The sequence below is a fragment of the Bos mutus genome, chromosome 18 (genome assembly GCF_027580195.1).
Source record: "Bos mutus isolate GX-2022 chromosome 18, NWIPB_WYAK_1.1, whole genome shotgun sequence".
Classification (NCBI taxonomy): Eukaryota; Metazoa; Chordata; class Mammalia; order Artiodactyla; family Bovidae; genus Bos; species Bos mutus.
This window is the reverse complement of record NC_091634.1, coordinates 7,055,685-7,077,243: the sequence shown is the minus strand read 5'-3', so window position 1 is coordinate 7,077,243 and position 21,559 is coordinate 7,055,685. Positions and strand designations below refer to the sequence as shown.

General features: G+C 52.8%; 2 protein-coding genes across 3 annotated transcripts; one reads left to right on the top strand and one right to left on the bottom strand.

Annotated features, from left to right (window-relative positions):
• On the top strand, positions 1-6,812 carry CD37 (CD37 molecule). The gene is made up of 8 exons (XM_005904981.3): positions 1-1,892; positions 1,995-2,067; positions 3,098-3,222; positions 3,350-3,424; positions 3,941-4,045; positions 4,752-4,985; positions 5,331-5,414; positions 6,426-6,812. The coding sequence occupies exons 1-8, from the start codon at positions 1,824-1,826 to the stop codon at positions 6,501-6,503; spliced, it is 843 nt and encodes a 280-aa protein (XP_005905043.2). The 5' UTR covers positions 1-1,823; the 3' UTR covers positions 6,504-6,812.
• TEAD2 (TEA domain transcription factor 2) lies at positions 6,770-21,087 on the bottom strand. 2 transcript variants are annotated; one of them, XM_014481204.2, is made up of 13 exons: positions 21,009-21,087; positions 19,137-19,374; positions 18,686-18,750; positions 18,147-18,209; positions 17,022-17,033; positions 16,685-16,792; positions 16,527-16,585; positions 14,053-14,117; positions 12,858-13,006; positions 10,157-10,330; positions 8,955-9,116; positions 8,118-8,270; positions 6,770-7,606 (listed from the first exon to the last, which is right to left on the bottom strand). In XM_014481204.2, the coding sequence occupies exons 2-13, from the start codon at positions 19,366-19,368 to the stop codon at positions 7,493-7,495; spliced, it is 1,356 nt and encodes a 451-aa protein (XP_014336690.1). In that variant the 5' UTR covers positions 19,369-19,374; positions 21,009-21,087; the 3' UTR covers positions 6,770-7,492. The 2 variants fall into 2 exon arrangements, with proteins under 2 accessions (XP_014336690.1, XP_070243447.1); XM_070387346.1 differs by lacking the exons at positions 17,022-17,033; positions 21,009-21,087 and having other exon boundaries at positions 19,137-20,166.
• Positions 21,088-21,559: the final 472 nt, after the last annotated feature.

The window sequence follows — 21,559 nt, the reverse complement described above, 5'->3', positions numbered from 1 at the left end:
AAAGAAGATAGTCCTGCCACTTGGAACAGTATGGATGAACCTGAGGGGGACATTATGCTAGATGAAATTAGCCACAGATAGAAAGGTAAATACTGGTATCATTTATATGTAGAATCTTTAAAAAAAAATTTTAAGTCCAATTTCATAGAAACAGATTATAGAATGGTAGGATGGGTTGGGGAGTAAGGAAAATGGGGAGACATAGATCTAAGGGTATAAATGTTCAGTTATAAGAGGAGTAAGTTCTGATCTGAGGGTCTAAATGTACAGTATGGTAACATAGTTAATACACTATTGTGTGCTGGAAAGTTGCTGAGAGTACATTTAAGTGTTCCACACACACACACACACACACACACACACACAAACACTGTTTACTATGTGAGATGAAGAACATGTTAATTATCTTGAGCATGGTAATCATTCCACTATATATATGTATATATATAATACACATATATAAAATCGTCCCGTATACTTTAAATATACATAATCATACTTGTCCGTTATTCCTCAATAAAATTGGGGCTAAAAAAAAGAAAGCCTAGAGTTAAAAATCAGAATATTACTAATATGAATTGATTTTTTATGACATTAATAAGAAAATAAATTACATTTAGAGCCTTAAAAAAAAAAAAAGGTAGATGAGATTGCTCAGAAGAGAGAGGGGGAACTGGCTCTCTAAGGAGGTCTGGTTTTCCTGGGTACATGTCGAGATAGTAGGAACATCCATAATGTTAAATAAACATCTATGAGGATTTGGGACTTGACAAGTGAGAAGCCTGCAGGATGTCAGGGGAGATTTCAGAGGCTGCTGGCTGTGGAGCTCAGGCCTAAAGATGATCAGGTATTGCAAACCTGGATCTAACGGCCAAGGTCCTGGGCTCAGTCTTGACTCCTGTGGGGCCTCCCCTTCTTGGGGCCTCGTTGCTGAAGCAGGAAGTACTGCCCTAGGCTCAGCTTCCGCTCTGGGTGTTTTGGTACTGCCAAATCACCCCTTTGCACTGGGGATCTTCCCACTTGGGGCCTGCAGCACTTTCACTTCCCCCAGGTGCCCAGCCCCTGCCCCAGCACATGGGAGCACCTTGGTCTACCTTGTTGCTAAGAACTGGACACAGATTCGGAGAGCGGGAAATGATAGGAAGGTGGGGGTGGGTAGATAAACAGAAGAAGAAGGAGACCCATGCAGATAAGGGGCCAGAAACCAGAGAGGAAGAGGATGCAGACCTGGTGGGGAAGGGGACAGAGAACTAGAGGTAAAGAGAGTGATAAAGATCCACAGAGAAAAGAACAGAGACCCAGAGATCGAAAAGGCCAGGAAGTGGTGGAGGGGTGGGGGGGGCGGGGGGCAGAGATGAATGCAGAGATGGCAGATCTTTGCAGGCAGTGAGGTCAGAGTGTCTGTGAGGTCGGCTGCTGCCCAGGGCCAGCCTGGGGTCCTGGTGCCCAGAGTAGGTGGGCTGCAAGTACATCAGGATGCCCTATGGGTCACCCAACCTGAGCCATGGAGATCTGGGAGGAACTGCCTGGCATGTCCTTGGTGCCCATCAATTCCAAGACCCCTCAGGTACTGGGGTGTGCATCCCAGTGGGTCAGGCAAGGGGAGATGGGGATGAAGACCCAGAAGAAAGTCACCCTGCATGTAGAGAGGCAGGGGGTGGGGCTCCAGCCCCAGCACTTCCTCTTTCTCTGAGTTCTTCCTTTCTCTTCTGTCTCAGTCTCTCCCCCTCTCTCTCTCTCAAGGTCTCTCTGCCTGTTCTCCCTACTGCCACCACCCCTTCTGTCCTGTCCCTCCCACCGGTGTCTCACCCCTCTAGGAGAAGATGTCAGCCCACGATGGCTGCCTCAGCCTCGTCAAGTACCTCCTCTTCGTCTTCAACCTCTTCTTCTTCGTAAGTTGCCTCTTGGCTCCGGAGCCCAGGCCCCAGCCCCTGCCGTAGCCACCCCATTTCATTTCCCTGTGTCACCCACCAGCCATACTCTCCTCTCCCCAGGTCCTAGGCAGTCTTATCTTCTGCTTCGGCATCTGGATACTCATCGACAAAACCAGCTTCGTGTCCTTCGTGGGTAAGGGGGCTGAGGCAGTCCGGGGCTGGGTGGGGACGTTGTGGGTCGGGGTGGGGGGTGGAGCGGTCTTCCTGGAGCAGATATGAACAGGGCTCTCCTCCTAGGGGACTCCTGGGGTCTCCCTCATCCCAGGGAGGCCCGCAGTGCCCAGCTTTCTTGTTTGATCTTAGGCTCTGCTCCACTCCTTGCTACGGCCACAACTTCTGAGCCTCAGATTCTTCCTCTGGCAAATGAGTTGTGTGTACCAATAACAATAATAGTGGCCATTTCTCAGGGACTTAGGTACCAGACAGCTCAGTGTCACACTTTAGGTGACATGTAGGTGTCAGATCTTGGGCAGAGATGCTCACCAGATTCTCCCATAAGTCTTCCCTCTCTTGAGGTTCAGAGAGGGGAAGTCACTGGATGTCACACAGCAAGGAAGTAGAAAAGCAGATTAACACTAATAATCATTGTAGGAAAATAATACTGGGTAGTAGTCAAAATCCCAATAACTCATATTTAATAAATGTTTACAAGATTTATTAAATATGAGGAGGACTAGAGGACTGGTGTAGAGGAGCAGACTGAACACATGTCTCCCATGTGTTCCTCAAAACAACTTTAGGAAATAGATATCATTATTCCCTAGGTCTCAGGGAGGTTTAGGTGGCTGATCCAATGTTGCAGAACTAGTGATGAGGCTGAAACTACCGAGGGTGAGGAGGGGCTGAAGGAGGAAAGCGGGACTGAGAACAAGAGGGAAAGACAGAGACCAGGAAGAAAGAGGGGCAGAGATCCAGAAAGAAGGGAACATAGACCTAAAGACAGAGAGGGCCAGAGACCAGCGAGAGGTGGGAAGAATTCCAGGAGACAGAGATTCAGTGTAGGACAGGGACAGAGACTCAGAGAAAAGGATACCAGGAGACCAAGAAGAGGCCCCCCCACCCCAAGTTTACTGTTCCCCTCTTGGGAGGTGTGTGGGTGGGGAATGGGGCTGTCTGGAGCTGTGCACATGGAGCCCAAGGTCACTGCCTCCCATTTCTCCCAGGCTTGTCCTTCATGCCCTTGCAGATCTGGTCCAAGGTCCTGGCCATCTCAGGAATCCTCACCATGGGTCTTGCCCTCCTGGGCTGTGTGGGGGCCCTGAAGGAGTTCCGCTGCCTCCTGGGCCTGGTGAGTTCCCCTCCACCCTTCCACCTCTAGGATCGTTCACATCTTGTCCTTAAATAGAGCCCTGGCAGCCCCTTCATCTTGGGGAGTTCAGCCTGACCTGCCCACTCTGTCTTCCTCCCTGCTCCAGTATTTTGGGACACTGCTGCTCCTGTTTGCCACACAGATCACCCTAGGAATCCTCATCTCCACTCAGAGAGTCCAGGTGAGCTCACCTTCTCCTCTCCTCACCCGAGCTAGTGGGTGGGGAGGGAGAGAGTGGAAACAGACAGAAGCAAAGGCAGACAGGGGCTAAGACAGACAAAGATAAATAACAGAGAGAGATAGAGAAGACAGAAAGACAGAGACTGGTAGAGAGACACAGAGAAGGATCTAGAGACAGACAGGGTCAGAGAAAGACTCACCAACACAAAGGAAGACAAAGACCCAAAGGGAAACAGAAGCGAGGAAAGAAAACCCTTGGAGAAACAGCTCCAAGAAAGAGAAACTTAATGAGATCGTGGGAGACAGTGGAGACCCGGAAAGACAAACGGGGGAAACAGGCTGAGGGCGGTTTGGAAGGACAGAGACATAGCTAGCCATTCAGTGAAACACCGAGGCTGCCACGAAGATGCTCAGAGACCACCAGAGGCTGGGACGGCTACGGAGTGGCTGGGGTGGGTTGGAGCAGAGGGCAGTGGGGAAGCAGGTGGGGGATTCAGCCTCACTCTCGGCCTATCAGCTGAAGAAGAAAGTGAAGGACGTCGTGCAGAAGACCATCCAAAACTACCGCACTCATCTGGAGGAGACGGCGGCGGAGGAGAGCTGGGACTACGTGCAGTTTCAGGTGCGTAAGGCCCCGCCCACCAGGATCCTTCCCTCTAGCTCTGGGATTCTGACTTGGCTCCGCCCTCTGCCTGGAGGAAACTTGGCCCCGACGGGATCCAAGCTCCCAGCTCTAGGACCCTAACGTAACCCTACCCACCTAAGCCACCTCCAGCCCTTGGCGACTTGGCCCAGTCCCCCAGCTCTCAACCCCTGCAGTGACTCCTCCCCCTGGCTCGACACACTCCGCCCTCAGTCCCAAGGCCCTAGCCTGACCCCACTCTCTGCCCAGTAGCGACTCTGGTTCCCAAGGGACCAGGCCCAAGCTAGATTCCTTTCCCTGGTCACTCACATGGCCCCGCCCTCCCATCCATTATCCCCCTACTTACAGCTGGTTTGTACTGCCTACCCAATCCTCCAAAGCACGATTCTGCAGCTCTTTCCCCAGCCTCAAGACCCCCGCCCCCATGACTCCTCTCTCCCAACCTCATGTACCCCTACTGTCCCTTGGCCCTGCTGTGATCCCACCCCAGCCCAGTTTTGTTAGCCCTCTACTCCTCAATATGACCCAGTACCCAGTCACACCCATCACCTAGTCCTCTGATCCCCCAAAGCATCTTGCATCTCTCTAGTCCTTGTTCCTGACTTTTTTTTTTTTTTGGTAGTTGCTTTACAATGTTGTGTTAACTTCTGCTGTACCCTGTTCCTCTGACTTTTGTTCTTCTCAGCTGCGCTGCTGTGGCTGGGAGTCTCCTCAGGACTGGTTCCATATCCCCAGCATGAGACGCAACGAGTCCGAAGGGGACCGCGTGCCCTGCTCCTGCTATAACTCATCGGCGACCAACGACTCCACAGTCTTCGATAAGATCTCCCCCCAGTTTAGCCGGCTCGGATCACTGGCGCGGCCCCGACACAATGTAGAAGTTTGCTCGGTCCCCGCGAACAGCTACATCTACCAACAGGTGGGGAAGATGTGGAGCGCAGGACCAGAGGGGTCTGACAGGGTGGGCCTACGGGAAAGGGCTGTTTTACAACAGGGGCAGAACCCCTACAAGGGGCAAGATCTTTTGGAAGGGCGGGGGCCTAAAGAAAAGGCCCAGGCGAAAGGGCAGAATCTGGAACGCTGATACCTGGGGATGAGGTCTTCAGCTTGGATGGACTGAAGCCCAGAGACTAGAGACCCCTGATAACTAGGGAATGGGGTGGTACCTGAAAGAGGGGTTAAGGCTGGACTGAGGACAGTGGGCTCCGGGCTTGAGGGCAAATCCCAAAAGTAACCTACCTATAACCTGTCCCTGTATCCTCAGGGCTGCGAACGGAATCTCTCCAACTGGTTGACCAACAACCTCATCTCCATAGTGGGCATTTGTCTCGGCGTGGGTCTACTCGAGGTGATCTGGTCCCGCCCCCACTCGCGATTGGCCTAGATGGCCCTGCCCCAAATTGCGCGTCCAACCAGTCTCTGGGAAAGGCGCATGCATTGATAGAAGTACAGCCAATCCAGGCCTTCCTGGGACTCCACCTGGCCTAGCCTCTGTGAGCCCTGATTGGTTGCACGGGAGCAGGCGTTCCCGCCCTTCCTCACAAGGCTCCCATTGGTCCTCCTTGATATCTGGGGATATACCTTGCTATTGGCCGCAATATCCCCCTTTCCCCGCAGGTGAGTGTAGCGGGGTTGAGCCTGCTATTACCGCGCAGCCTGTTGCACCGCGAACCCCAGCCGCAGGTGCCGGGTGCCTACAGTTCGAGCTCCGGGCGCAGCGGCGTGCTGAGCAGCAGTGGGCGTAGCGGCAGTCTGTGGGGTGGCTGGGGCATGGCTGACGCCTGCCCCAACTGGGGGGACAAGGCCCCGCTGGGCAAGCTGCCTAAGGTGCTGGGGCTCTGGTTGCTTTGGGATCAAGACGAGGAACAACTTGAGACCAGGAGTGCAGGCGCAGAGATGGAGGCCGAGATGGAATTAGAGGCAGAGACGGAGGAGGAGATAGATGAGTCTCCAGAATAAAGGACCCTGGGCTTTCTCTGGATCACACTCCTTCTCAGACTCTAGACCCTATGCCAGACGGAGCTGAGCTCCCCCTACCCCGCCCTATTCGCCCTTCCTGCTTCAAACTCTATTCCCAACCCTCCCCGGCCTGCCCATATCTTTGGTGTCCCACCCAATTACCCCTAGCCCTTTTACACTAATGCCGCCACATTCTCCAAACTGCCGTCCCTGAGTCTTTCACCACCAGGCCCACCTCCTACCTACTCCCTTCTCCACACCTCCCAAGGCGAAGCCCCGCCCAACTCGCGGGTCCTCGTTTTCTGCCCCTGGCCCGACCCCATAGATTTTTTTCCCTAGGGACCCCCCGATTCTCCTGGCACTCTCTCGACCTCTCTGACCTCGTCTCCTTTCTCTGTAGCTCAGCTTCATGACGCTCTCCATATTCCTGTGCAGAAACCTGGACCACGTCTACGATCGGCTCGCTCGGTACCGCTAGGCCCCGCCCTTCCCGAAGCCCCATCCCGACCCCCTCAAGTGTCCAGGGCATTTGAGTTCCCTGTCGCCTGTAAATATTTGTTTAATCCCCAGTTGGCCCCAGCCACTGAGCCCTCATTCCCCTCGGGGACCCAGGTGTCTGCCTTTCCCGCTGCTGTCACCTTGCCCCCCGTGGGACCTGGGGTTTCCGGCCACCAGCTTCCTGCCCTGAAAGACACCTCATTTCCTTGCCTCAGCTGTCAGCCTACCACCTCCCACTAGATTTATTTTTAGCCCAAGCCCCAAATAAATCCCCTGCGTTTTGGTAAAATAGCTTTATCCTCTGTCAAAACACAAACCAACACATTTGAGCGGGGGTGGGGAGAGGAGAGGGAGGCAACACAGTCTAGCCCCACGGCACATTTAGAAGAGGGCATGAGATTAAAAAGCCTCACCCCACTGCTTGCCCAGCTGAGAAAAGTCACAACCCTAACACCCACTTATAAATATCTCGTTATATTAAAAAAAAATAATAATATATTTCCAGGGCCCACCTGACTCTGCCCCTGCACAGAAAGGGTTAACCTTCAATATTTGATGTCAGGGTTCCCGGGATGGAGGTGGTAAGAAGAGGGAGATTGAGAAGAGGGAGATGTGGAAAAACAGGGAGGGACGAGCTCATGTGTCACTGGGGCCCTCCAAGACATCCAGAACAAAGAAAAGGGAGGGCACCTGTCTGAGACAGAAACCAGTGCTATCCCAGGGGTTGTCTCACTCCTGTCCTCAGTGCCTAATGCTCTGGGGTGATCTGTCCTTTCAGACACCCCTGTGAGGTTCCAAGATCAGGATCCGTCTTCCCCTCTCAGTCCTAGCCCATTCCACTCACCACCCAGCTTTTACAGTCCTAACAGGGAGCAGTCCCCTCCCCACGTAAGAAGCATGGGGAAAGCTGGAGGTCCTGCCTGGGAGGAGAGGGTATTCTGGAGGGTGAGCCACTTTTGGGGTCCCCCTTCAGTCCCTGACCAGGCGATAAATGTGGTGCTGGGCCCCCCGCTCACTGGTGGAGACTTCAAAGACGTAGGCGGTGCAGAGCAACAGTTCCTGGGTGTCTCTGTTTGTCACCACCTGTCAAGGAGGCCAGGAGAAAGGGGTTTATGCTCGGAACAGAGAGCAGGGAACACTGTGGACCCCCCAACCAAGATGTCATGGGATAAGGGGTCCCCACCATGTCATGTTCCCCCAGGTCGACGGGATGCCCCACATGCCAGGCTCTAGGTCTGAGGGTCTGCAGGGAAGGGCCTCACATCACATGGTGTATCATGTTACAGGGTCATCACACTCCCCAGACTTAAAGGATATCCTACCATACATAACATGTTCCATGGGCTCAGGTTAGGTTCCCTGTGAAGGGGGGTCCCCTAAGCTGAAGATCCACTGTGGGGCGTCCTTCAGGTCAGTTTTCCTCTTATGAGAATGCTGTGGAACCCCCACGATATCAGTTTCCTGGGTAAAGGGGTCCCCTAAGTGACGGGTCAAGCGTGAGGTGCCCCCGTGTCAGTTTCACAGGCTGAGGGTCAGTCGTGGGCACTCCCCTCCACATCAGGGGCCCTGCTCAGGCAGGGAACCAGCGCATCACCTGCAGGATGGTGAAGTTCTCCAGGACGCTGTTCATCATATAACGCTCGGGCAGCTGCCGCAATTTGTGCAGAAAATTCACCAGGTACTCGCACATGGGTGAGCGCAGCAGGCGGTACACGAACCTTCCATCCTCCAGCTGGGCACGCTCCGTCTGAACCAGGGGTTGGGAAAGTAGGGAGGACAGTGACTCAGAGACACAGGGGTTCACCCCCAGAGTCCGAACCCACTCTGTGCGACTTCTCAGATGCCACACCCACTCCCCATTGCCGTCTGCTCTCCATTGCCCCATCTGCAGTGACCAGAGATGAAAGCCTGAACCCTCAGGTACCCAGTTCAGGATTACTGAGCCTGCAATGAAGGACCCCTCTAGCCTCTCAGAGCTGTCCTCTGAACCCTCAAAGACCTCTGAACTCATGTGATCTCCAGGTCCTCAGATACCCTCAAACCCTCCAGAGATCCCTCCATGAGCTCCCCAAAGCCTGTATGACCTCTGTACTTGAGACCCCTCAAGACCTCAGCAACCTCTAAGTGTGACCCCTAACCACCTTGCCCTGAGGATTCTTTCATATCCACAAGAACCTTTTGAATCTTAGTGACAGTAAATCTCTGTACCACACAGTAACCTTAAACCCTCAAAGTGACCCCTATAGATAACTTTGGAACTCCAGATTAGCTCTAAGTCCATGTGTGAAAGAGGCTAGGGTACCCCCGCCCCACCACGCAGACCCTCAAAGGCCCGGAGCTGTTGTAACTCCTGGTCCGTTTAGTCTGTGCCCTCCCGAGTAGCAGGTGGCTGGGTGCTTACCCACCCAGAGTGCCACCCCTCCAGCCTCACCTCCACCTTCTCCACCACCTGCTTGCCGAAGGAGCAGACCTTGGAGGAACAGGTGAGGGTCATGTGTTCCAGGCTCTCATACTGGCTGCTCACTCCATAGAAGCCACCGCTGCTGCCGCCTGCCCCCACCTCCTCACCACTTGGGCCCCAGTTCAAGTCCGCCTGGGGGATGGGGAGGTACAGGTAAGTTGGAAGGGATGGCCCTTATAAACAGTGGGAACTCTTCTCAAGTGGGAACTCTGCCCCACAGGCTGGTGGCGCCTATTGCTTTGCAATCAACCATCTGTCTTCCTTAACAAAGTCCCCACCTCTCCAGTTTCTGGAAAAAAAAACCCACCCTTCCTTCCAGCAGTTGGGTCCCCCAGTGTCCCTGACCCTCTCTCCCCGGTAACTTCCCCATCAAAGAGGCCCCGGAATTCAAGTTTTTCTCCTGAAACCTCCAGCTCAGGAGGTCAGCCCCTGCCAAGAGCCTAGTTACTAAGGAGGTAGCTATTCCCTAGCAACCAGAGGCTCTCCCTCAAGGCCCTTCATGACCCTGGTTGCTAAGACAAGCGCCTACTCCCTAGCAGCAGGGCCTGGTGAGGTCTGGGGAAGCCCGACGCCTCTGGAAAACTCTCCCAGGCCCTTTTGTCCAATTCTCAGAGGTCACATCCCGTCATAATCCCAGTGGCCAAGTGGACAAACAGCCCAGGGATCGAACCCTCACCCCCTGCAGTGGAAGCACAGAGTCTCAACCACCAGACCGCCAGGGAAGTCCCAAGGCCAGACAGTCTTAGGAACAGGGCCTGGTGGAACCCAGCAAAGCCTCATCCTCTCTTTAGAAACCAAACACTCCAGGATTCATTTGCTAAGGGGATGGGGCCATTCATCAGCAACGAGGCTTGGTGTGGTCAGATGGGACATAGGGAAATCTGAAATGCCACAAGCCAATCCCCAGGGCCGTATCAGTCGCACGACTGGGTGTAGCAAAGTCTAGTGGAGTCTGCGGAGGATGGAGGTCCCCACACCTGCACTGGTCCCAACCATCCCACCCTGTGGGCAAAACTCCTTCCTGTTCCTTGCTGCTAAGGGAGCTGACACTGGGAGCCATGAGAACTGGTAAAGCTCAGGCTGACCTGGGCAGGTCCTGAGACTGTCTCCCTTAGAGCCAGTGGCCCGAGCTGGGACTTATGAGCCCTTTTGTTTTTAGTGGTGGAACTCACCCAGAATTTGACCAGGAAGAAGGCATGGGGGGGCCCACGATCATACAGCTCCCGCAGACCGCCCTTTTTCTCAGGGAATTTGTCGTAGATCTGCCGGACATCCACACTCTCGAGGGGGGGCGCTCCAGGGCTGGGGCAGTGCTGGCTGATGTGTACAAACAGGTGCCTCTGGTACTAAGGAGGGACGGCCAGGGGTAAGGAGTGGGAGATGGGCTGGACCCCCAGTCCTCACTGCCCAAGCCCATCCCTCACTCCATCACCATCTTCCACAGCTCCTGCAAACTGTTCCACTGGGCCCAGCTCTCAGGCACTGTCCCCACTCCCTGCTGCCCTTTCACTCCCACAGTCCCTCAGGCCCCAAGCCCTGTCCTTAGTGCCCAGTTCTCTGCCCTGTCGCCTGATCTCCATCCCCACAGCCCTTTCCTCTCCCACCCTCACCCCAGCCTTCTCCTTGGCCTCCCAGCCTCCAGTCTCTCCTCTCCAGTTCATCACTCACATGGCTCCAGAGCTGACCAACCCTGCTCATAATCCTCCCATGGCTCCCCAGTGCCTCCCAGGACAAAGCCCACAGCCCCTCAACCTGACCCTATATTAAAAAAGTTTTCATGGATGGATGGATGGGAATCCACACAGCCCACATCAGGACTTCCTATCTGTTCCTTTTTTTTTTTTTTTGGGCTGCACCAGGTCTTAGTTGCCATATGTGGGATCCTCAATCTTTGCTGTGGCATGTCGGTCTAGTTCCCTGACCAGGGATCAAACTCCGGCCCCCTGCTTTGGGAGCGTGGACTCTCAACTAGTGGACCACCAGAGAAGTCCCTCTGCTTCTATTCTTATCACTTCTGTTCATACCCTGAAAATATTCCCCTTCTTCTTTTCCAGAACTAATCCCCTCTCTGATCTTCCCAGGCTCAAGTCCATCCAAATCTGCCTTTTCCTGGAAGGCTCCCTGGATCGCAATCAGATGGCATCTCTCTACCCTCCCTTTCCCATGGTTCCCCATAACCCTCTAGACAAAGCCTGGGTCCCTCACTCAGCTTGGCAATGCCAGCTTCTCCAGAATCAGCTCCCACCATATTCGATTATTTGTTTTCCTGAAAACTTCATGCTGTTTCTATCTCTGTGTCTGAAGCATCCAGTTCTGCACATGGCAAAATCCTATGTAACCCTCAAAACTCAACTCAAATGTTGTCATCTCAGGGATGTCTTCACTCACTCCCCAGATATGATTCTTCTGTACACTCAGAAACACATGAGCTTCCCTTATCCCAGTACATACATGACATCTATCAAAACTGCAGGGACTATTCTGGGTCCCAGGGCTACAAGGCAAAGTCTCTGACCTCAGGGAGCTACTGGCAGAAACAGGAAATTTTTTAAATCTTTCCATAGATGATAGAACCTTCAGAGAGTGATGTATGCTATGAAAAACTAAAGCACAGGGATGAGGGGAAGAGTGATGGTAGTTGGCATTTCCATAAAGTGGCATGGGAAAGCCCATCTGAGAAGATAATCAAGCAAAGCAATGAATGGGTGCAAAGAGAGAATGGGGATATCTGGGATATCTTGCACATCCAGGTGCAAAGGCTCTGAACCAGGAGCGGGTCTGGCATGTTTCCAAACGGGCGTGGAGGTCAGTATGGCCAGACCAGAGTAAACAAAGTTGAGAGGACAGGAAGTAAGGTCAGAACAGGAATAAGGGCCAGACCACCCAGAGCCTTGTCGGCAACTGAATGATGCTAGCTTTTGCTCAAAGTGAGATGGGAGGGTTTTAACCTGATTTGACGGGTTTTACCAGGACCACGATATACAGAAACTGGTGTTTAGATCTCTGTGGCAGATACTGCTGTGTTCACAAACCCCATTTCCTTTTCCCACCACTAAACTACACTTCCCAGGCTCCTTTGCAGTTAGATGTGACCATGTGACTAAGTTCTGGCCAATGGGATGTGAGCAGACCTGATAGTCGCTACATCCAACCCAGACTCATAAAACTTGCATAGTTCTTGACTCTCTGCCTTCCACCATCTGCCAGCCAGATGCAGAGCATCCAGCAGCATCTTCTAGAGTGCTAGAAAATGGCAGAGCCACAAAATGGAAGAAGCCTGGATTTCCCAAATCATTCTGTGGAAGGCTCCTTAACGACCAGCCATATTGAAATGTTAATGAGTGAGAAACTTCTATGATGGTCAACCCCTGCAGGTTGGGAGTTATTACTTCTAACAGTCAGTCCACTTGGGCTGTTATTGGCACCTGTCTTCATCCTAAGCCAGGAAAGCTCACACCTAGAAAGATTTTCTTCCCCAGGTTCCCAGTATTCACCACAAAGCCTAGTGCACAGTTGGCATTCAAAAATGTTTACTTAATGAATGAGCGATGTCCTGAGGGATTTCTCTGGTTTTCCCAACCCATGACCCCATGACCTTCTAGTTCCTTTATTCTAGTAGTTCTCAAAGTGTGGTCCCTGGACCAGCAGCACCAACATCACCTGGTAGCTTGTTAGAAATGCAGATTCTCAGATCCTACACCAGATCAACTGAATCAGAAATTTTAGGAGTGGACCTAGCAAACTATGTTTTAACAAGCTCTCCATGTTATTCTGATGCATGGTAAAATTGGAGAACCACTACTTTATGCTTGCCCTTGCTAGAACCGTCTTCATTCCAAAACCCTCCCGTGACTATGCCAAAATTGTACTCACAGAGTCAGTTGCATCCGGTGGTTCCACAAAGGCCGAGAACTCCACCAGCTGCAACCGAGCAGTGCCCAGAGCCCGAGCCTGCCAGGCTGGGGGTGATGGGGCAGGTGGGGGCAAAGCGGGAGGTGAGAGGGCTTGGGGGGGCTCGTACCCTAGAGAGAGAGAAGAACAAACAGTAAAAATTGCTAATGTTGATTGACTCTGTCAAGCACTGTTCTCTCTTGCCTGCCTCCTCTTAGAAGCTGAAAAAGCTAAATACTCACTTTCCCAGCCTCCCTTGCAGCTAGAGGTGGCCATGTGACACAGTCCTAACCAATGAGACGTTATGGAAAATCTGCTGGGGGGCTTCTGGGAAGGAGTTTCTTCCTGAATGAAAAAGATAGAACTTTGGGAGGAGAGAGCATTTGGCTCTGGCCAAGTCCTGCTTGGGATGTGATGCCTGGAGTCACAACAGCCATCTTGGGATAAGACAGAGGCCACTAGAGAGATGCCAGTCCTGGTATTGCTGAGCTGCTAAACCAGCAAAGGAGCAGTCCACCTCCAGACTTTTTGTTACATGGAATCATAAAGCCTTTACTATTTAAGGCACTATTAATTTGGATATTCTGTAACTTGGAGCCAAAAGCATTCCCACTTGATGAATCTGTGAAACCTGAGAGTTCTTTCACCAATGTGAGTTCTTAGGACCACCCAGCATGGACTTCTGGAAATCATCTTTGCTACCAGGTGGACAGAGCCTGCCAGAGAATGAAGCCACCTTAGAGGAAAGCAGCACCAAGCAACTCCTGTTGCTACCATTTGAGCTCCTGTATCCAGCCATGCCTGAAGCCCTAACTCCTGAAATTTCAGTTAACCTGAACCAATAGAATCTCTCCATTTTGTTTTTTACTTTTTTGGGTCATCTAGCTTGAATTAGATTTTTATCACTTGCAGCTGAAAGAATCTTGATTAACATATCAATGTCCCTGATATCCTTCAGGTTAGCAAGTGATTAAACATAAACCCAGTAGATCTGGTTACAGAAGCAAGGATCTCAACCACTACAAATTCTGGGACATCTTTCCACACTCCCACAGGCCCTGCCTCAGATCTAGATCTCAATAAGACAGTATCCCCTAACTCATGGAAGGTAGAAAGAAAGGCAGCTGGAGCTGAGAAGAGAGGGGAAAACAAGGCAGGGCAGAGAAAAGGCTCTTACCTGGGAGGTCAGTAGATGGAGGAGTCAGTGACAAGGAGAACGGTGTCTGCGAGAAGGGCTTCACACTGAAGGAGAAAGGAAGCTGGGGGTCAGCAAGAAGGAAAGATGCTAATCATACCAGCTAACAATTACTGAGGGGCCATGGCAAGCCAGACCCTGTGCAAGCACATTATGGGCACCATTTCCTTGAAGACTCACAGCCTATCAAGGTAGGTGTGATGATTGCTCTTCTCATTTTGTATAGGAGGAAACAGACAAACAGGGGTCAACTGACCTGCCCAAAGTCACACAGCTGGTATGGCGGAACCTGGGTTCAAACCCAGATCAGCCCCAACCACAAAGCCTGTGATCTTAAGGGGCCCCCAACTTTTCTGGCACCAGGGGCCGGTTTCATGGAAGACAGTTCTTCTCCAGACCAGAGGTGGGAGGGAGGGGAACAGTTTCTGGATGATTCAAGTACATTACATTTATTGTGTGCTTTATTTCTATTATTATTACATCAACTCCACCTCAGATCATTAGGCATTAGATCCTGGAACTTGGGGACCCCTGGTCTCGAGGATATTCTGGTACCTCTCACAAAATGGCAGAAAGAGAACACAAATGGGGTCTCAAGAGGTGGGAAGAAACCAAAACATAGGGAACTTGGAGAAAGAGGAGGCTGAAGGCTCAGGAAGGTAGGGAGAAAAAGACCAACGGGACATCAGGCCAAAGTTCAGGGTAAGGGAGCAGTACAATAGAATCTAAAACAGTGCTGTCCATCTCACAATAGCCAAACATGGAAGCAACCTGTGTGTCCATCAACAGATGAACAGGTAAAGAAAATGTAGTACATATATACAGTGGAATACTACTCAGTCATAAAAAAGAATGAAATAATGCCATTTGCAGCCACATGGATAGACCTAGAGATGATCAGACTAAGTGAAGTAAGTCAGACAGAGAAAGACAAATACTATATTATATCACTTACATGTGGAATATAAAATATGACTCAAAGGAACTTATCTACAAAACAGAAGCAGTCACAGACCCAGGGAACAGATCAGCAGATACAAACTATTATATATAGGATGGATAAACAACAAGGTCCTACTACATAGCACAGGGAACTATTTTCAATATCCTCTGATAGACCATAATGGCAAAGAATGTGCAAAAGAATGTATATATATGTGTAGCTGATAACTTTGCTATATACCCAAAACTAACATTGTAAATCAACTATACTTCAATTAAAAAAAAATTTTTAATAGACATTCTGAAAAACATAATACTGAGAGAAGAAAACTAGCATATGGATCACACTTCAATTTTGTGTTTACATAGGTGATGATTTAATTAACATTCATTGTCCCGCATTTGACTACTAACTCCATAAAGACGGGATCCCGGTACCCAGGGCAATGCATGCTGAACCACCTCTCCTTCCAGCCCAACCTCCTCCCCTGCAAACCTGTGGTTCCTTTGGCCCCCAGAGACTTGTTCAGACAATTTTCTGTGCCCACATACAGCAGCAGCTCCTAATGAACTTTCTTCTCTCCCAGACTGGACCCCACAGCCTGTCTTTCTCTGGTAACACTCGCCATGCTCCTGCCTCACCATCCTGAGGCTACACTGCTCCACCAATGCCCACCTAGCCTGGATCCACTGCCACCTCTCTGGGCTGAAGACTCCATGAACCTCTGTGGCCCATTTCTAGTCTTCCAGACCGAAGGACAGGGAAGTCTGGTGTGCTGCAGTCCATAGGGTTGCAAAGTGTTGGACACGACTAAGCAACTGAACAACAAACAACAGGACTAGAAGCATATCCTGTCACCCTCAGGGCTCTCGGAGATGAAAAGGGGCCCATTTCCTTCCTTCTGACCCTGAGAGAAGATAAGGATCCCTGCTCTACCCTCAGGCCCAAGAACCACCTTTATGGGATGACAATGAGCCTTCCCATGAGCCTCTGGGGCTCCACTCATTCCTCTGGACCTACAGAGGTTCCCAACACTTTGGATCTACAACTGCCTTTCCCATGAGCCTCTGGGACTCAGACAATCTCTCTGGGAGGCCATTACCCCCATGGACATCCTACAGGACTCTCACATTCATCAAATCCCACTCTGAGCTCATTTCCGCCCCAAACCCACTCCTCCCCCAGGCTGCACATCTCTGGATGGTCCCACCTACCCCAGTCACCAGCCAGACCCCAAGTACTGCCCTTGCCTCCTCCCTCCTTACCCCAGCAGACCCCAGCCTCATTTCTCCTCCTCCTATCTCTCTGTCCCCGCTCAGACCAGCTCCTCTTCTCCAGACCACTGCCCCAACCTCCTCCCTGGGATCCAAATCCAGACAGCCTGACTCCAGAGGCTACCTTCACAAGGGAGTTAGGAGCTGGAAGGTGGAGCAAGAAAGGTCTGGGTAGGGAGGAGGGAGGGGGTTGTAGGGGGATGGGGAGCAGGTGCTGAGCTGGAATAGAAAGAACTTACTCAGGAACATTCCACGGGGGCCCAGAACTCCCCGACCAAAACTGGAAAAGCTCCGGGGTCTGAAAAAGAGACAAAGAAGTGTGGCGTCAATCAATTTCCTGTTGCAACTGCAACCCCTTCCCTCCAGCCCTGAACCCCACAATTCCCGCCCAGGCCACCTGAGGACCGGCGGGACCCAGTTTGGCCTGCAGGGAAGGTGCTGAGATGAGCTGGGCAGAGGACATGGTGGCCATTGTCTGGAAAGCCTTGTCCTTGGAAACCTGGTCCTGGAGGAGAAGTTGGAGGTCCATGTTAATGGGGAGTCCCAGTGGACACAGGAAGGGTGGGACAAGGACAAGGCAGGGCAAACCTGGGGAGATGCAGAGTTGGGGAGTCAAGACAAAGCGTTGGGGCGGGTTTAGGTCCCTCTCACTACAGCCCCCTGCCCCTCCTGGCCTCCTCAGGAATGTTTGTCTGGGTAAGGGAGCGAGTGGGAGGATGGGCAGGGGGACTTACCACATTCAGGGCCTGCCCATGGTGGTGGGGGGAGGGTGCCAAAGAAGGAAAGAAAACATAACTTAGGAAATGAGGCCCGGACTCCTCCCATCCAGCCCCTCAACACACACCTTCCTGCCCTCCCAGCCCCTACAGCCCAGCCACCCTGAGCTGAGCAAAGGGAGGAAGGGGGAGCAAGGGATGAATATGGAACAAGAAATAGAGAAGGCCAAACCTAGAGGGGGAAAGGGGCTCCCCCATCCGGAATATAAGACAGCAATGAGGGTTCCTAGGTTTCAGAAATAGCCGGAAGTGAAGGCTTCTGAATATGCAGACCACAGGAAATGAGACTATTAGACCCGGAGGGAAGAGACGCTGAAGGTTTCCCAGCCCAGACAGGGCAGAGGAGGAACAGCAAGCCCCAGAAAAGACCAAAGACTGGAAGTGAAGGTTTTCAGACTTAGTAAAGGGAAGGGGACCTTCTGGATACAAAAAGACCAGGAAGCGGTGGTCCCCAAGTCCTAGGGAAGAGCAAGAAAAGACCTCAACTCGGAAGAGAAGAAAAACGAGGATCTCAGGCCAAGAGGGAACAGGAAATCCAGAGGATGCAAAAAAAAAAAAAAAAGTAAAGGGATATGAACATCTCCAAAAGGAAATGAAGATTTCTGGGCACAGAAAGTGCAGGCAGGCCACATGGGAAGATGAACCAGGAGACGAAGAGGAGATCTTCACAGCACAAGAGGGAAAAGAGCAATGACACCAGGGAGAGAAGAGGGAGGGGAGGGGAAGGAAGACAGGAGCAGTCAGAGGAGAAGCCCAACACCCCATCCTTCTGGCCTGTCCTAAGCTAAATCTCAGTCCCACTCTCTCTATGACATTTTTCTACCCAGGGTCTCTGTTCACCCCCTGGCTGGGCCACGAACCCCCCACCTTGGGTCTCTGCTCTCCTGCCCTGTATGCCTCTCTGGGTGACTCTGTCCCCCTCTCCAGGTCTCTGCCCCCACACCCTGGGTCTCCGCTCTTTCTCTGGATCTCTACTGCCCTCTCTCTCTCTGGGTCTCTGTCTCCCCTCTCTGGTGCCTGTCCTCCTCTCTCAAAGTGCCTGCTTCCCTCTCAAGGTGTCTGTCACAGTTCCTTGACCTCTACCTTGAGCTTGGACTGGATTTCCCTCGATTTCCTTCGGGCCAAAACCTGGATGTGACTAGAGACCTGAAGGGAGAGACAAAGAAGCAGATTCAGGCCACAGCCACTCACGCCTTGCATCCCCTACCCCTTCCCTCCCTCCCCCCATCCAGGTGCCCCCATGAAGCTGGTGAACACGAAAGATGACAAATACACAGAATGGGCCCGTCATCTCGGCGCTTCGGAACAGATGTGTCCATAAAGACCTTTCTCTTCTCATGAACACTACTAATCATCCCCAGATCCAGTAAATCCAGGTCTTATTTCCCTTTCACACCTTGTTCTCTTTGGCCCTCTGTTCACTCTTACCCTCTGGTTCCCATGCAACCACCAAGAGAACTATATACCAAAACAGGCGCAGTTAGCGCACACTAACCAAGGTGTGAAGAGGAGAGACAAAAGCACATGAACAAGCCCCTCCTCTAACCTGAATCTGCCAGGAGGATGAGAGCCTAAGAAGACAAGCCCACCCCAGACAGAAGCCCACCAGACAGTCCTGAAACCTGTTTGCGAGTTCGGGTCTTTCCCGTCCTCAGCTTGATGTAGCGGGCAATCAGTTCATTCCGACCTGAAAAGTCAAAGATGGAAGAGAGTTAGACCTTCAGCAGAACTTCCCAACAGAGAAGACACCAGGGAAGGAGAGAGACGCAACATATCCTCAGCAAGCCGCGGGCTACACAGGAGAGGAGTTATGACTGCAGGCTTTGGAGCCAGGCAGCCTGGGTTCAGATCCCAGTTCTGCCACACACTGGCTCTGTGTGGCCTCAGGCAAATCACTTAGCCTTGCTGGGCTTTGGGTTCCTCATCTGTGCAAACGGTGATGCTAACTCCTACCTGAGTTATCGTGAGCACACGATGTGCTTTTATGTGAACAGTGATTAGAGCTTCCGCCAATGTTCCTTAATATTTTTACTAACCGGTGGGGGCTAAGGCAAAAACGAGGGCTGGACTCACCATACATCTTGCCTTCATCAGACAGGATGATTTTCCGCCGGCCACAGGGCGGGTAGATGGCCAGGGCCTCCTGGAAGCTCTGCTCGATGTCTGGACTCCAGACACCTTCTGCATCTGGGCCCCCGTCGCCCCCCGCCCCCTCACTGCCGCCGGTGCCCTCCTCGCTTCCTTCCTCACTTCCTGTCCAGCCGCTGCCATCGTCCAGAGGGGCCCCAGCGCGGGGTTCCCCCATCTGGGCCTGGAGGAACACAGAGTTCAGCAAGGTTCCCCGGATCCACCCAGAGAGACCTCAGAACAGAGGTCCAGATCACTGGGTCTGAGGGGAGAGGCTGGGGGCACCTGGACTCCCGGATCTGAGGGAGGAGGGGGCTGGAGGCTGAACTCCTGGATCTGAGGGAAGCAGGAGACTGGGAGCCTGGATTCCTGGGTCCTGGAGAAAAAGGGGCTGGATTTCTGGGGAAGTTTAGGGTGAGAGGGTTCTCCTCTGTATTCTCAGTGGAGCCTAGATTGTGATGAAGTCTTGAAGACCCCAGAACAATGCCTAGGGTCCAGGAGGGCTGAAACTTTGGCTGTGGATTACTGGTTTAAAGAAGATAGGCGTCAGAGCCTAGCTGCAGGGAAGGGGGACGTGGGTGAGATCTTCTCAGTCCCATGCCAAGAACAGGTGCCAGGGTGTGAGCAGCAGCTGCTAGAAAAGGAGGGGCACAGGCCCCAGGAAGGCTGAGGGCAGATCCAGACACAGAGACTCAGAGAGGACAGAGATCCAGAGAGAGGAAACACAGACCTAATGTCGGGGGACAGAAACCCAGAGGGAGGGGGACCAGAGATCCAGAGACAGGGGGACAGAGACCTAGAGAGAGAAGGACAGAGACTCAGGGCAGAAACTCAAGCCAAGACCAGGAAAGACCCACAGAACCACAGACTGGGGGGCAGGGGCGCCCTGCCATCAGGAGAGCCAGAACAAAGGGCCCAGGCGTCCCCTCCCCCAGTTTCCCACAACCCCTATCAGGGGAGGGACTGGCCAGCGAGGGCGCCTCCCCTCTGGCCCCCAGCCCCGCCCCTTCCCTCCCCTCCCCCCCGTCCCTGCGCCGTGGGCTCTGATCCAACTCAAGTTCCCAGTGACTTTCCGGAGGCCGGGAACAGGGGGAAACTTTTTCCAATACAGTCAGATCCCGCCTCCCTGGCGGCTCCACGTCTTCCACGGCTTTCCCAGGACCCCAGAGTCCGGACTCCCATCCCCCTCCTCCCTCGGACCCCGGAGCCCCGGTCCAGACAGACAAAGACCCCAGGCCGAGCCCAGTGGCGCTGCGGCATTCAGGACCCCCGTAGGCCAAAATCCCAGCCCAGCTCTCCCCCATGTGGCCAGACAAAGGGACGGAGGAGCCGAGTCAGAAAGGTTCCCCTTAATTTCCCGCCCCAGGTCCCAAACCTCCAGAGAGACAAGATGAAGATCCAGAAAGTCCCGGAGCCCCCTTTCGGCCACCCAGGAGGCCTCCTTTCTCCACGAGGAGGACCAAGCGTCCATAAATGACACGCACAAATCAATTCGGTCAGAAACAAGCATGGGGCCCTTTCTCACTTGAAACCGACACCTCCACAGACACTCACACCCCTCAGCGTTCCCAGCCCTTACTCCCAGGCGCACACTCCCAAACTCAGACACATCAACAGACACCCCAACTCTGGCGAAAGTTGCAACTCCACACTTAGACTCGGTCAAGAGCGCAAATTCCGGCCCCCCGGCATAAAGAGGGCGGCAAGCAATTCAGAGACCATCCCACGAACACCTCAACTCATAAGGTGTAACTTCCCACTCGAACTCACACACCCCAAAGCACGATCCCCGACTCCCGCCGGCGCCTTCCTACCTACCTCCCGGCCTGGGGCTGGGGAGCCGCGGGCGGGCGGGGCTGCGAGGGAGAAAGTTGCCCGGGAGCTTTGTTTGGGAAAAGTGGGAGGGACCGGAGGGGGGGGGGGCGGGTCCCGGCGCCGGACCGCGGGAAGGGGGATCCTACGGTGACAGTTTCGGAGAGGATTTTTGCTTTGGCCAAAGAGAGGTGAAGTCTAGCTGGGGCCTGTGAGAATTCCGAGATTCTGATGCTTGGATCCCAGAGAGAGGAGGGGATGGAGGGTCTGGACACCTGGGTCTGAGGGAGAATTGATTGGGGCCCGGAAACCTGGGACTGAAGGAAGAGGAGACTGGGGGCCAAGATTCCTGAATTTGGAGGAGGAAAGGTCTGGGGCCCTGGCCTCCCAGCCACCCTCCAGTGTAGTTTGTGTGTTGCAGATGTGGAAGTGACTGATGTTAATAGAAACACAAAAGAATCTTCCCTGTTCAACCTCAAGTGTATTTTTGAGGATAGAAGTATGGAGATGGGTTTCTTGTTGATTTCCATTGGTTTCTCTTGATTGATTGGCCTCCT

Bases quoted from the DNA above. Each gene is read 5' to 3' on its own strand.
- TEAD2 (XM_014481204.2), bottom strand. From the start codon at position 19,368: ATGGGGGAACCCCGCGCTGGGGCCCCTCTGGACGATGGCAGCGGCTGG. The intron at 18,210-18,685 runs GTTTCAGGACTG...CTCTCCCTTCAG, and splicing joins AGACCCGAACTCGCAAACAG to GTCTCTAGTCACATCCAGGT. The intron at 9,117-10,156 runs GTGAGTTCCACC...CCCATCCCCCAG, and splicing joins TCTTCCTGGTCAAATTCTGG to GCGGACTTGAACTGGGGCCC.
- CD37 (XM_005904981.3), top strand. From the start codon at position 1,824: ATGTCAGCCCACGATGGCTGCCTCAGCCTCGTCAAGTACCTCCTCTTC. The intron at 2,068-3,097 runs GTAAGGGGGCTG...CATTTCTCCCAG, and splicing joins CAGCTTCGTGTCCTTCGTGG to GCTTGTCCTTCATGCCCTTG. The intron at 3,223-3,349 runs GTGAGTTCCCCT...TCCCTGCTCCAG, and splicing joins TCCGCTGCCTCCTGGGCCTG to TATTTTGGGACACTGCTGCT.